This window comes from Epargyreus clarus, unplaced genomic scaffold (assembly GCF_041222505.1).
Source record: "Epargyreus clarus isolate Ecla_fem2 unplaced genomic scaffold, WU_Ecla_fem_2.2 ptg000031l, whole genome shotgun sequence".
NCBI classification, from domain to species: domain Eukaryota; kingdom Metazoa; phylum Arthropoda; class Insecta; order Lepidoptera; family Hesperiidae; genus Epargyreus; species Epargyreus clarus.
The window spans coordinates 2111761-2126368 of NW_027332236.1; the positions used below are offsets into that span (position 1 = coordinate 2111761).

A 14608-nucleotide genomic window follows, 5' to 3' on the forward strand; every position below is an offset into this window, starting at 1 on the left:
TTTTTAGAGCATTTACGAATGAAACGATATTTCTCCACACTTAGTGTTAGTTTTGCACCACTTAACTGCATATGTTGGCATTGTTCCGCGTAAATTACACATAACATATAAACATTGATATTTAAAATTGTAGGTACTAAAGAATTTGTCCAACCTTATTATTTATGAACATGGGAATGTGGTTATATCGGTTATAAATATTACCTCCCTCAGTTCCCATGGATATCGCCAGAGGAAATTTAGAGATTAATACCAGGAAATGCGTAGGTTTTCCTGCGAAGTTATTATTCATAGACTACGGTTACCAACATAAAAACCCACGCAAAACCCACTAGGGGAGGGTTGAAATATTAGCATATGTTATAGCAGTTGATTTTAAAAGCCAATTCTTTTACGTAGTCAATGTATAATTTTTTTTTATAATATACGAGTAGCAGACGAGCAAGCGATACGAGATACAGTACATCTAATGGTAAGTGGCTACTGCCGCCCATCGACACTTGTAATCAACCCCAGATGGGATTAGATATTCCTACCTGAGATCGACCACAGATGTGCCTCTACCCCTGAGGACTAAGCTGAAACGTCTCGGAAAAGTCTGTCTCCCTTACCACACCCTTCGAAACGGAACACGGCAGCGCCTAACACTGCTGCTATTAGGCAGAAATAGGCGTGGCGGTGGTGCCGCCGGAGTCGAACCACAAAGGGTTTTACCACCTTCAGATCAGTGAACTGGTATATGTAGGTATTATAAGAAACATTTTATCGTGAGAGATAAAAAATACCTTTTTACTACGACCTGTAACGGTATGGTTTAAGTACCTTTTTAACACGCCTATATTCCTCAGGGGGAAATATAATACCTAATATATGAAACTAGGGGTGCCTAGCCAGAAATGTGTTTACAAAGAATACACAATTTATGCTAATCGGTTTCATTTTTATTATTATTATTAATATAGGAGTAGCAAACCTACATGCAACCCATGTTATGGTAAGTGGCTACTGCCGCCCATGGACATTTGTAATCAACCCCAGATAGAATTACATATTCCTACTTGACGTCGGCTACAGATATGCCGCTACCCCTGAGAACTAAGCTGGAACGCCTCGGAAAGGTATGTTTCCCCTACATGTGGCGGTGTTGCCGCCGTAGTCGAACCACAAAGAGTTCTACCACCATCAAACTGCAACTTCATTTACAGGTCTTTAGCCGCATCATGGTTAGTTTTATAAATTATTTTAATACCACGCGATGAGTAGGACGTACACTCCACATAGATTTATTAAAATATATTCAAGAACATAAACTAAATAAAGGAATCCAGTTCCGTAATTTACACAAATACTATTGCAATTTAAAACAAGACATTCGGAGATAATGAATCACAGCCAAATTATTGTTAGATTGTGGAGATAACAAACGATTAGTTGGGATAAATACTTATTCATTGAAATGCGCCACGTTGATAGTATTCAGTCGATATCGGAAAGACCGCTTCCTGTGATAGCTGCGCGGGCGCATCCCGTTTGCGTCAAAGATTAACATTTTGGTTTCATGTTTAGATCTTTGAAAGTAGGTACCTACATGAGTGTATTGATATCTTTTTATACCGTTTTGACTACCTAAATTAAAAACAAACGCAAGAATTATTCTCGATATTTTTTTCTTATAAAAAAAACTATTTAGTCTAACTTAGCTTTTAACTTACTGCGTAGCGAAAATTAAAAGCAATATCAAAAATATATTTGAATATGTTTTTTTCATGAGCTATTGTCAGTGCTTATGAAATTATTTTATTTGTAGCTAGGTTAGTTACTTCAGTATCTAGTATTTTACATAATATTAAAATAACAACAAGTAAGTTGATTTATATTTTATAATAATGAAATTACAAAATATTCATTTCATAGTCATCATTTTCTTCGAAACAATTGAATCATAATATCTTCATATTTCAAATACAACAGAATAAATATAAATTACTATCCGAAAAATAATAAAATGATGTCCCCAAATGTATACTGTGGCAATTTCTAGATGCAGTGAACGAAAGCATATGTCGAAGTCGTCGAGTTGCAAAGTTAAATGTACCTATTAGGGCGGTTCGTGCCTACTTGCATTACTGCGAACCAATATAATCTTTGCATCAAAAATAATGTGACATACAATTTATTTTAAAATATTTCGCCCTCAGTAATTACAGAACAGTCGTCCTAAATGTAAAGTTGGAAGGGCGTGGTATCTAATGAATTGGTTATACATTTGGTTATACATTATACATTTCTAAATTTAGTTTTTAATCTGTGCAATATGTTTATGAAGTGCGTTTTGGTTTTGTTTGCTCTGGGATCTATAGACGCTCGTAAGTTTTTTATATATTTTTTAGCTTTAGTTCAATATTTTATACACATTTTTTATTTCTAGTATGCAGTATATATATTATGAATTTTTAAAATTATATCAAATCTTGAAGGTATACAGTTGGGTGTTATTTTTTATTGGATTGGGCCGTATTTATTTTAAGTAGGTATAATTATTTTTCAGTGATTCAATTGAAAGTATGCATACATTAAAAAAGAGTGATTTCAATTGTAAACACTATTTTCCCACTGTATAAATATGAATGCGCTCCACGGATGTTTTTAAATCTACAACAATATCAGGAAAAATGAGAACATTAAATGGCAACTCTAAACACCTATTCTGTCGTGTCCCACTGCTAGGCACGGATCTCTTCTCAGAATTAGAAGGATTAGACCATAGTCCACCGCGCTGGCTAAAAGCGAATTGGTAGACTCTACACACCTTTAAAATCTTTTTTTTAAGATTTCTTAGGTATGCAGGTATCCTCATGATGTTTTCCTTCGCCGTGATAGATAATTCCTAATACGCATTTAACTTTAAAAAATCAGAGGTGCGTGGCGAAGGCTATGATAGAGGCTATGATTCAACTTGGTTCTCAGGGGTAACATCGCATCAGTGGCCGACCTCAAATAGGAATCTAATCTTGTCTGGGATTGATGACAGATGTCCAGGGGTAGTTTCCACTTAACATTAGGTGGACTGCATGCTCGTCAGCTACTCTTATATTATAAAAATCCTTAGGTGTTTCTAATCTCATCTGGGGTCGATTAAAGGTATGGGCGGCAGAAGCCACTTACTATATTTGCACTTTCCAGTTCTATATTATAAAAAAAATCAAGGGGTTGCATTCCGGGAGTGCCAGTAGAAGTGAAAACTCGAATATTAACGTTGTGAATTTTTGATATTTTGGAATGGTTAGGGAATAAAAGTACTATAATTTATGTGGTAAAATACAATATTAATTTATTGAGCTTATTGTATGATATATACAAACACGATATTCTTACGAATTTTCGATCAGGTCACGAGTCCTGACGCGAGTTTAACGTTTTTTGTCCCAAAAGGGCGTAACGCCGCTAGTTTTCACTTCAATAACAATTGACACGTTGGCTTGAACCAAAGCTGAGGTCATCGAAGGTTCCACCGCCCACGTGCTACCAACAGGAAGTTCGTCCCGAGGTCGCGCCAAGAGCGAGCGTCCGCTGATAGCGCCCTGTTTATTAATTGCATGCTGTTTTTACTTTTCAACTTGTGGCAAATAACATGATGCATAGATCCGTGGATCATGATGGGCCCCCAAACACAGTTGCAAAAAGCTCATCGGAACCAACCAGGTCAATGAGTCTATTACGGTTCACGAGATAGAACCGCGGGTCAGACAGACAGACAGCGGAGGCTTCGTCATAGGTTCCCATTTCTACCCTTTGCGCACGGGACTAATCAAACGAATGAACTCGACATTTAAAAGACCTTAGTCCTCAGGGGTAGCAGGATTCTGATCTTATCTTCCCTTACCATGAGTTTTTAAAACATCCCACAATATTACGTTACGTTTACTCAATCTATTATTCTGTTCCGTTTGCTTCAGTAGACTGAGTAAACGTAACAACAAGTAATTGCTCAAGTGACGATAAACTTTATGTTCGCAAAAAAGAGAGACAAAACATAAAGCGCCATTTTGTCAATTTAGACATTTTATGTTACGTTACTGACACTATAGTTCTGATAAAATTCGCTAGGGGCGCTGATAGGAAATTGTATGGGCAAATACGTAAACAAATACCAAAACAGTCATATTTGTCCAAACGTAAAAACTCATGGTAAGGGTACTGTTGTTTCTCCTTCTATAACATGATTTTCTGATTTGAAAACTTGTTTCAGAATATTATTTTGGAAGCGTAAATTCGGATTGCACGCTGCCGCGTTTCGAAAATGGGCGGATCCGTATGCGTCAGAGGTCGAAGCTGGCGAAGTTTACCTGCCTTCCTCGTTACTGGCTGGTGGGGAATAAGTACGCCACCTGCCGGGACGGGCAGTGGGACGTGCCGCTCCCCGTATGCGTCCGTAAGTATTCGTGAAAATTCTAAAAAAGTTTCTAGATTCTATTTTGAAACTAGAATCCTTTGTGATTCGACTTAGCAGCTACCACCTATGTCTGCCTAATAACAGCAGTGTTAAGATCTGCTGGACTCTGGTTCTAAGGGAGACATACTATTCGAGACGTTCGAACTTAGTCCTCAAGGTTTGCTACCCTTTGCTACGTAGGTATGTGTAGCCGACCGTAAAAAAATTGCTCCGCCATATTGGGAAGTAAATCAATGGCGGATAATGGATTTAGAATTACTTCACTAAGCTAAACATACATTGTTAGGGCAAATTTAGGCACCAAGACAGACTGTCCCTTTAGTTCCGGGACCAGAATAGGGCTACGGTATCCCCTGCCTGTCGTAAGAGGCGACTAAAAGGGGCTTTTGGGGTTGCGTGCGGCAAGAGTGGGAGCTCGAACCGCCCGGCTAGCGACCCCGGGAAGGGCGGCGGTACGTGTGGTCGCATTCCGTCGTATACACCAGACGGTGTGGTGACACAAACTGACCTGGGCGAAGCCCGACGGGGCAGTGCGCTGAGAGGACTCTGGTCGCGTTCCTTTGGAGATCCCGGAGTTCTCTACGCAGCGCCGAGGACCGCCACCGGGGGGGTTTTAGCGAGGTAAAAGTCCCACATAACCCTGTGTCACTCCCACGGCACCGGGTACCTTTTGAAAGTCTCCCCCTCGTTATCAAAAAAAAAAAAGGCACCAAGAGAGACACTCCCATAGTAAAGAAAAAAAAAATTATAATTTGGACGGATCAGCTTATAAACTTGTAAGTTTTTATTAAGTGTGTTTTTCCAAACAGAGTTGAAATATTTGATGGCAGTGTTGAAAATCTTTTGGAACTAAACTATACCAAATAAAGAACACTAGTCAAGTTAAGTAAACATGTAAAAATGTGGATACCTTTCAGGGCCAGGTTGCCGCGACCCAGAGAGGATTTCCAACGGGTTGACCATGGCATCTCATGGTGGTGCCTGGGTGCACTTCTTCTGTATGCCTGACTTCAAGCTTGCTGGCTCTTCAGTCATTTATTGTGATGGACGCAAGTGGAACTCTACTGCTCCCACTTGTATTGGTAAGATCTTTATTATTGTAAGGTATTTAAAGGTGGTAGAACTCTCAGTGTTCGACACCAGCAGCACCACCGCCACACCTATTTCTACCTAATAACAGCAGTGTTAGGCGCTGCTGTGTTCCGGTTTGAAGGGTGTGGTAAGGGAGACAGACTTTTCCGAGGCGTTCCAGTTTAGCCATCAGAGGTAGCGGCGTACCTGTGGTCGACCTCGAGTAGGATTTTGATCTTATCTGGGGTTGATTACAGATATCCACGGGCGGCAAGGCATTTAGGTGGATTGCATGCTCGTCTGCTAGATAATCAGAAAAATGTAAAATGGTAACCCGTCTTTCTTTTTGCGTCAGCGATTACAAAGGATTTCACGTTTTTGAGGGAACTTTTTTTAACGTATATATGTATGTCTCAATCTTTGGCACTGCCTATTGGCCAAACAACTTGACGTATTTTAACATATGAGGTGTCGTTAGATTCTTCTAAATTATGGTAGTAACATATGCTATATTTTTTGTCACACTTGCATTTAGTTCTTGTAATAATTTATAATCTTATTAAGTACAAGTTTTATTGGATAAAAAATGATTTACAGCGTCCAAAGCGGCTCCACAGCTGAGCTGCGACTTCGAGGACCAGGGCATCTGTGGCTGGACGCAGGACGAGCTCCATGACTTCGACTGGACCCGACGTAACTCGAAGACACCCAGCTCTATCCACTTCACTGGACCCTCGTTTGATCATACCCTTGGGGCTGGACAATATGGTATTTTTTTGCATGTTTAACTTAACGATTAACCAGACGTCCTATTTGAAAGTAGTCAACGCCGCCTTTTGCCGGACATTTGCAACATCAGAGGAGTCGCCCGGCTTTGGATGGGAGCTCTTTTTACACCTTTTTTGAAGAGCCCCATGTCAGCGTGCTCTGGAAATACTTCAGGAAGAAGGTCATTCCACATCTTGATCGTTTGTGGCAAGAACTAAGCCTTCTCATTCTGCGAGGAGACCCGTGCCCAGCAGTGGGACAGTTATGGTTGATGATGATGATGTGTTTTAAACATATTTTATACGTTTTATTTTTACCTACTTATTTTTTATTTTTCAGGTTACTTCATGTACATCGAAAGCTCATCTCGCTTAGAAAACGAAACGGCTCGCCTTATATCACCTATTTATGAAAAATCTCTTACGGTGAATGGATGTTTTTCTCTCTCCTACCACATGTATGGCCAGTGAGTATCCTAAAATCATCTTGACATTAAATAAAATGTATTTTTATATTAAACTTGAAAAAAATGAAGGTGATATAACTTTTTGATTCGACTCCGGCACCACCGCCACACCTATTTCTGCCTAATATCAGCAGTGTTAAACGTTGCTGTGTTCCGCTTTGAAGGGTGTGGCGATGGATAAATGGGAGGATTTACTTATCCTCGTTATAACTTAGTCCTCAGACCGCACGTACCTGTGGTCGATCTCTGGTAGAACTATAATTTTATCAAGGATTGATTGCATATGTCCATTAGCAGCAGTAGCCACTTACCATCAGGTGGACTGCATGCTCATTTGCTATATCTATTATTGTCTATATTATAAAAGAAAGGCAGTCAACATTATCAGGTAACATTCATCCAAAATGTATGCCATTATGCTATCACTGCATTGGTCTCTCACTTATAGATGGAGTCTATTTCTTTATACCGCTATAGTTTACATTTGTCAAGTATAACATCGGTATTTGCTAAGACTAAAGCAGTGTCTCTCAATCTGAGAGTTGCGACCCCCCAGGACGGTTGCAATATTTAAATAAAATACTTTATAATGAAAATTTAAATGTTGTAAGGAGTTGATATTTGTAACATTTTAAAATAGAGGTTTGAAAGGTCTGACACTGCCGTCAGAATTGTTCGGCCGGAGAAGTACCACCGCCAAAGCTTTTTGTATAATATAGGAGAAGCAGACGAGCATGTAGTCCACCTGCAGGCAAGTGGCTACTGCCGCCCATGGACATTTGCAATCAACCCCAGATAGAATTAAATATTCCTACCTGAAGTCGGTCACAGATGCGCCGCTACCCCGGAGGACTAAGCTGGGACGCCTTGGATAAGTGTGTCTCCCTTACCACACTCTTTAAACCAGAACGCAATAGCGCTTAAAATTACTGTTATTAGGTAATATTTTACCTGTTGAATGTGAAATAGTTCTTACATTTTGGTCGAAGGATGTGAAATTGAGGATATCGACCAATACAATGATACAATGCTGTGACTATCTTAATCCTCAAGAGTTCCACCACATCTGTGATCAGATTCAGGTAGAACCTACTCTATATGTAGTTGGACGATATCCAAGGGCGGTAGTGACAGCTTACCATTATGTGGACTGCCTCTTTTGCTACTCCAATCTTAAACAAAAGGTAATGAAAATGGAAAGTTGGGGGTCGCAAAATATTTGATCATACCAAGGGGGTCGTCATTAAAATGTTTGAAAACCACTGCCCTATATAATATATCGCGAACTTGGCGCGCGGCCAAAAATCAACAAACGAAGTGTTTCAAGGTCAGGTTATGACGTCACCGTACTTTTGATGATTGAGAGCTTTTACGACTGATATTATGCGAAGCTTGTACCTACGAGAAACCTTAGGGCCATAAATTATGTTAGGAGAGGGCTACACAAAATGAAACATAAGGAACATGTTTAAAGGGTTTTTAGGGTTGGTACCCAAAAGTTCAAAAAGCAATCCTTTTTCTAAAACTCCATTGTCTGTCTGTCTGACACAGGGTTATTTCTCTTGAAACGAAATTGAGTCTGATTTTTTCGCGTTAGTTTTATGCTACGGCCGCAAAACAACAAATACTAAAAAAATGAATGAAATATAATAGTTTTGTATAATGTTCCATAAAACATTTGACCTGGTGCATATGCCACTATTCCATGGCATCACTCGCCGAAGAATGAGGTTCCATCCACACCAACTGGACTCGGGGCGGTCCTCCAAAGTTTCTCCACAATGTAGAATGAGCTTCCTCTTGAATAATCCCTTTAGCGCTATGGCATGGGGCTCTTCAAAAATGTGCAAAAAGAGCTCTCCTTCAAAATTGGCGTTGCAGTTGCGACTCCTCTGGTGTTGCAAGTTTCCATAGGTGACGTTGACTACTTTCCATCAGGTAGCACGTCTGCTTCATCTTTAAGTTCAACTAATACTAAAAAATATTTTTCCAGGACATGTGGAGGTTTAAGAGTATACCAAAAACCAGATGATGTAGCTCTCCCAAGAATTATGGGTGTGACAGATGAAGAGAGACAAAAGTATATTATTTTTGAAAAATGGGGAAACCTCGGCGACATCTGGTACAACGCTGTTGTCCCCTTGAAAAATATTTCAGTGGACTTTCAGGTAAATTTGATTTTATTACTGCGCTTTTTAGGTATTGTATGGATGTAACGGAATCTTTGAACTCGATTTTTACCTACTTTGAAAGATCCGATTAATTTGAAATTTAGAAAACTTATCCAGAACTGATGACAATACACGATTTTAATAATTTTGTCCCATTCTTCTCATCAGCATCGTCAGGATTAACGATTTTCCTTGAGCGATTTTAGCGTGGTTTTAAACTTATTATTTTCAACTCTTTTAACAAACGAATTTACAGTCCACCTGATGTTAAGTGGCTTCTACCGAGCAAGGACATTTGTAATAAACCCAACATAAGCCCTGCTTCTGTGGGCTTCAGATTTATTGCTATCCCTGATTAAACGCAGCAGCGCTGAGCACTGTTGTAATGAGGCAGAAATAGATGTGGCGGTGGTGCCGCCGGAGTCGCAATACAAAGTGTTCTACCACTATTAGATAAATACTCGTAATTTCAGTGAAAATACGTGACAGACATGTGTTTTGACTTTTCAGCAAAATTGTAGAACGCGTCGCTTATTTTTATTTAAAATATGTTTCTTCAGGACAATACAAGCAATTTTATTCATGGTTTTACTTCAATAATGTACTTATGGAGTGCCACTAGTTTTGCTGTTATGTAGTCTAAAATATTTTAGCTCTATATACAATTATTTTTAATAAACTTTAAGTTACCATATACATTATATACTTTTTTATTTATTAATTAATACTATTCGGCAATTCTCCATGATAACTTATTGATATTTAAAAATAATCTTCAAAATTCATAAAATAAGCATGCAGGCAACCTTAGTATGCCAACTACCGGCCCTGGATATTTGTAATCAACCACAGATAACAGTCCTATCTGAGGTAGGCCGCAGAGACGTTGCTATTCATAAGGACTAAGTCGCAACGCCTCGGAGAAACGTTTCCCTTATTCTTAAAACTAGAAGAACAGCGCTGAACACAGCTGTTATTAGGTAGAAAAGTGGTTGTGGTATTTACAAGAAATATCTTTGTTACAAATTGGCCAGCCTGTCATGTACAACGACATCATTAGTCCTCAGGGGTAGCGGCGCATCTGTGGCCGACCTCAGGTAGGAATATTTAATCGTATCTGGGGTTGATTACAGATGTCCATGGGCGGCAGTAGCCACTTACCATTAGGTGGACTGCATGCTCGTCTGCTACTCTTATATTATAAAAAAAAATTGTACCTGTTTTGTATTTAAAGTATTGATGTGGCTAGTATACTTTTGATTTGTATAGCAAAATGTTTTCTTGTAAATAATATAATGCAGTTTTATATTTTGCACCGCCTACGCAGTTACGTGTAATAGGTATAATACATGTGATTAGGCACTACCGGTCATATTTTTCCCATATTATGTTATTGTTATTATTTTAATAGCTTATTCTATGTTATTTTAATAGTGTTATTTTTATGATTAGTTTAGGTATTTTTAATTAAATAAATAAATGGTAAACGGTAAGGTCTCAAAGTAGTAGAGTCCTTTTTCTCCGGCACCACCACAGCTACACTTATTTCTGTCTAAGAACAAATAGATTTCAATAGCAGTTTTCAGTGCTATTACGTTCCGGTTTGGAGGATGTAGTAAGAGAGACATACTTTTCGAGGCGTTCCAGCTTATACCTCAAGAGTAGCGGTGCATTTGTGGCCGACCACAGGTAGGAAAATAATTCTATCTAGGACTCATTACAGATGTCCACAGGCGGCAGTAGGTACTTACCATCAGGTGGACTGCATGCTCGTCTGCTACTCCTATATTATATTTACCGGTGACATTTTCCCCAGATTGTAATTGAAGGTGTTCGAGGGAGGAGTTACACCAGTGATATCGCTATCGACGATGTAGCTATCTTACAAGGGGAGAACTGCACGGAGGCAGCGAGGTATGCCACCACACCACCGACACCAACGCCCTATTACCGTGAGTTCTTCAAAAGAATATTATTTAAATTATTTCCTTCGGCAGCGATAGCCTAAGGTTAAAAGTCTTTTTAATTGGGGGCTCCGAGTTTTTATTTAAAAAAAGCGTATTCTAGAGAATCCTTTGCACTTATTCTACATAACAAGAAGTGGTGGTAGAATATATTCACGTTCAAAAGGAATCTCAGTAGAATAAAATATATGTATCTATTAATTTTGATTTTGATACTTACCAGCTGAATCTTGCGTGGACCGCTGTAATGGACCTCGGCTGATGGGAACCTGCAGCTGTACCCTCCTGTGCATAAGCCGTGGTGACTGCTGTCCAGATTACGTGGACGTCTGCATCTTTTCTCCTGGTATGTATATTAGGGAACCCTAAGAAGAAAGAAAGAAAGAAAGAAAGAAATAAGGAAGGAAGAATGAAATTAAGGAAGGAAAGAAAGAAAACATTAATTAGGAATATGATCACTATATACAGTGTAATATAAATACGTCACATAAAATAAAATAAAATAAAGTAATACATAATGATACCATGAGCAGTAAATTGGAACGCATCAGAAAAGTACTCTACCACCCCCACAAAGGATTCTACCACCTTCCAAATTGTGTCTACAATTAATTATTATATTACAGATACATCATCAACTACTTCATCAAACGACGCCGTTACTCAAAAGAGTTCGAAAGAAGAAGCGCCACAGACCCTCAAATTAGTCGCGGTGACTACAGAATCTACAACAACTACGACTACACCGAAACCCACACCACGTATAACTACACCGACACCAAAACCAACCACTAAAGCAACTAAACCTACTAACCCTCCAACTACAAAAGTAATTACTACAACAAAACCTCCTACAACCAAGATTACAACTACAAAAGCTACTACTACCAAACCGACTACAGTAGCTCCTAAAACGACAAAAAATATCGTAACTACTACAAAAGTTGCAAAGATGACGACAGTAGCAACAACGACAACTACATCCACTACACAAGCCGACAAATTAAAAGTTTTACCGAAAAGTGATAATATGGACGTCGGAAAACATAATAAGGAGATAAATATAGAAAGTAGGAAAAGTAATCATGAACTATTTAAAGGTAAGTCAAATTTTATAGAAAAATTTAACATTTTTTTATAACATAGGAGGTGCAGACGAGCATACAGATGGTAAGTGGTAAGTGGCTATGGTAGGTGGCTACCTGATGGTAAGTGGCTACTGTCGCCTATGGACATCTGTAATCGTCCCCAGAGAGGATTAGATATTCCTACCTGGAATACCTGAAATATCACCGATGCGCCGCTATCCCTGAGGATTAAACTGTAACGCCTCGGAAACTTTTGATACGGAATCATATGCAACTTCCACTAGCACTTGACCAATTATTTCCGAAACCAGAAATGGTTACCTAACACATAACATCCATCCATTGATAATGTGTAACGAACACATCATCAATGGACGACTGAAATCAAAACTTTTTGTTTTAGCAACTCGGCCTAGCACGGTGTCGACAGGCGCAAAAGTCGGCATAGTGATTCTAATACTGACAATGAGCGTGATGATTGGTCTGGTCATCAGAGCTAGTTACTACAGCACCAGGGTGCGGATAGCCCTCGCCAGGTTCCGAGGACATCAGACCAGAGACCCCGAAGTACGATACCTGTCCAGTGATGTTGATGATGATTAAATTAATATAGATTAGTAAAGATATCTCACCGCCTTGTAATTGAAGGAAGCCACAAATGGCTGACACATACGTAAAATGGCTGACGGTCTTCCCATTACGTCTCCGACTGTTATGGTGTAATTTCCGCGGAACAATGCCGACATGTGCAATTAAGTGGTGCAAAAACAACACGAAATCAAAGAAAATCTGCGGAGAATGCTCTAAAAACTACATTTTTTTTAAATATTTTTCAAACACGAAACTAGATGACAGTGACAATTTCAATTGTCAAAACTAGTTTCCTTTTTTTGTTAGGAGTGAGTAATCTTTACTAATCCATGAAATTAATATAGATTTGTTTATTTATTGCATTGATCAACTGTTACTTGTAATTTCTACGAATAAATTTTTGAAGTATATGCCTGTGGTTTAAATACGTCTGCTAAATAAAAAATACACAGAATATTTTTCTCTCGCATTTTTTATAATATAGAATTAGCAAACGAGCATTTGTCCATCTGGTAAGTAGCTACTGTTCTTCATGGACATCTGAAAACAACCCCAAACATTAGAGTTCTACCCGACGACGTCACCAAGCGTTGCTGAAGAATATTATACCACACCCTTCAAACTAGAAACCAGAGGCGTTTAACAACTGTTATTAGTTACTGAGGACTAAGCAGGAACGCTACGGAAAAGTATGCCACACCCTTCAAACCAGAACACAGCAGCGCTTAACGGTGCTGTTATGAGGCAGAAATAGGTGTGGCGGTGGTGCTACCGGAGTAGAACCACAAAAGGTTCTATCACCTTCAAAGTTAACTTTTTTTTTTATAATATAATAGTAGCAGACGACCATGCAGTCCACCTGATGGTAAGTGGCTACTGCCGCCCATGGACATCTGTAATAAACCCCAGATAGGATAATATATTCCTACCTGAGGTCCGCCTCAGATGCGCCGCTACCCCTGAGGACTAAGCTGGAATGCCTCGGAAAAGTCTTTCTCCCTTACCACACCCTTCAAACCGGAACACAGCAGCACCTAACACTGCAGTTATTAGGTAGAAATAGGTGTGGCGGTGGTGCCGCCGGAGTCGAACCACAAAGGGTTCTACCACCTTCAAACTATAACTACTATACTACTTCTACTACTACTACTTTAACTATTTTATAAAGGAAATACTCGAATCAGAGCTAAACGCATATCCTCAGAATAGCCGAAAAGACGCCTGGCAATCAAACTTCGGACTTCCAATGTGACTTGCCAAAATTAATACCCTCTGCCCTACTACCAACCCCAAATATTTGACAACAAGATGATCAGTATAAACCGTTTGCCAAGTAATAATGAAGGCGAACTGCAACAGGCTTGGGCATGTCTTTTGAATATCTAATGAGCCAAAATTTCCGACCATTTCGTTCAAAATTGCTTTAGATTTGAGCCAAACGCCAAATTTAATCTTTTAGTACTATTACTTAATAGCAAAAGAAAACAAGGGAAAGACAAATAATGTTTTAGACGTGATTGCGTTTTGTATTTTTAGTTGCAGGCAGATTCAAAAAGTATTTTGAATATCCTTAGAGTGTCGTCAAACCATTACTGTGTCACTGCTGGGCACCGGTCTCCTCTCAGAATGAGAAGGATTAGGCCATAGTCCACCGCGCTGGCCAAGTGTATATTGGACTTTACATACCTTTGAAAACTTTATTTTTTAAGATCTCTCAGGTTTTCTCTTGATATTTTCCTTCGCCGTTAAAGCAAGTGATAATAAATATTTTATATCCACATAAGTAACTTTGAAAAATCAGAGAGAGAAGTCAAGTTTCTACCACGAGACTATCATGGCAATTTATTCGAAAAATACATTTATTTTGAACATCAACAATATAACATAACACAAGAAACTCTATAGCAAGATGTAAATCATTATTTTATGCTTTTTTTTAAAATAAACATCTCTAAACATTTGACTATTATTTTCAGAAAGCAACACAAATTTTCCTAAAGTACTAATAAAAACTACCTTAAAATAACAGCAAACGT

The 14608-nt window shown here is 38.9% G+C and overlaps 1 protein-coding gene across 1 annotated transcript; it reads left to right on the top strand.

The window, feature by feature from the left end:
- Positions 1–2269: 2269 nt before the first annotated feature.
- Positions 2270–12982, top strand: Scr-c (scavenger receptor type C). Its single transcript, XM_073089661.1, has 10 exons — positions 2270–2366; positions 4250–4432; positions 5371–5535; positions 6122–6292; positions 6632–6758; positions 8752–8926; positions 10746–10881; positions 11117–11239; positions 11520–11993; positions 12385–12982. Exons 1-10 carry the CDS (start codon positions 2315–2317, stop codon positions 12582–12584), a joined length of 1806 nt encoding a protein of 601 aa, XP_072945762.1. The 5' UTR covers positions 2270–2314; the 3' UTR covers positions 12585–12982.
- The last annotated feature ends 1626 nt before the right edge of the window (positions 12983–14608 follow it).

Bases quoted from the DNA above. Each gene is read 5' to 3' on its own strand.
- Scr-c (XM_073089661.1), top strand. From the start codon at position 2,315: ATGTTTATGAAGTGCGTTTTGGTTTTGTTTGCTCTGGGATCTATAGAC. The intron at 2,367-4,249 runs GTAAGTTTTTTA...AACTTGTTTCAG, and splicing joins TCTGGGATCTATAGACGCTC to AATATTATTTTGGAAGCGTA. The intron at 5,536-6,121 runs GTAAGATCTTTA...AATGATTTACAG, and splicing joins TACTGCTCCCACTTGTATTG to CGTCCAAAGCGGCTCCACAG.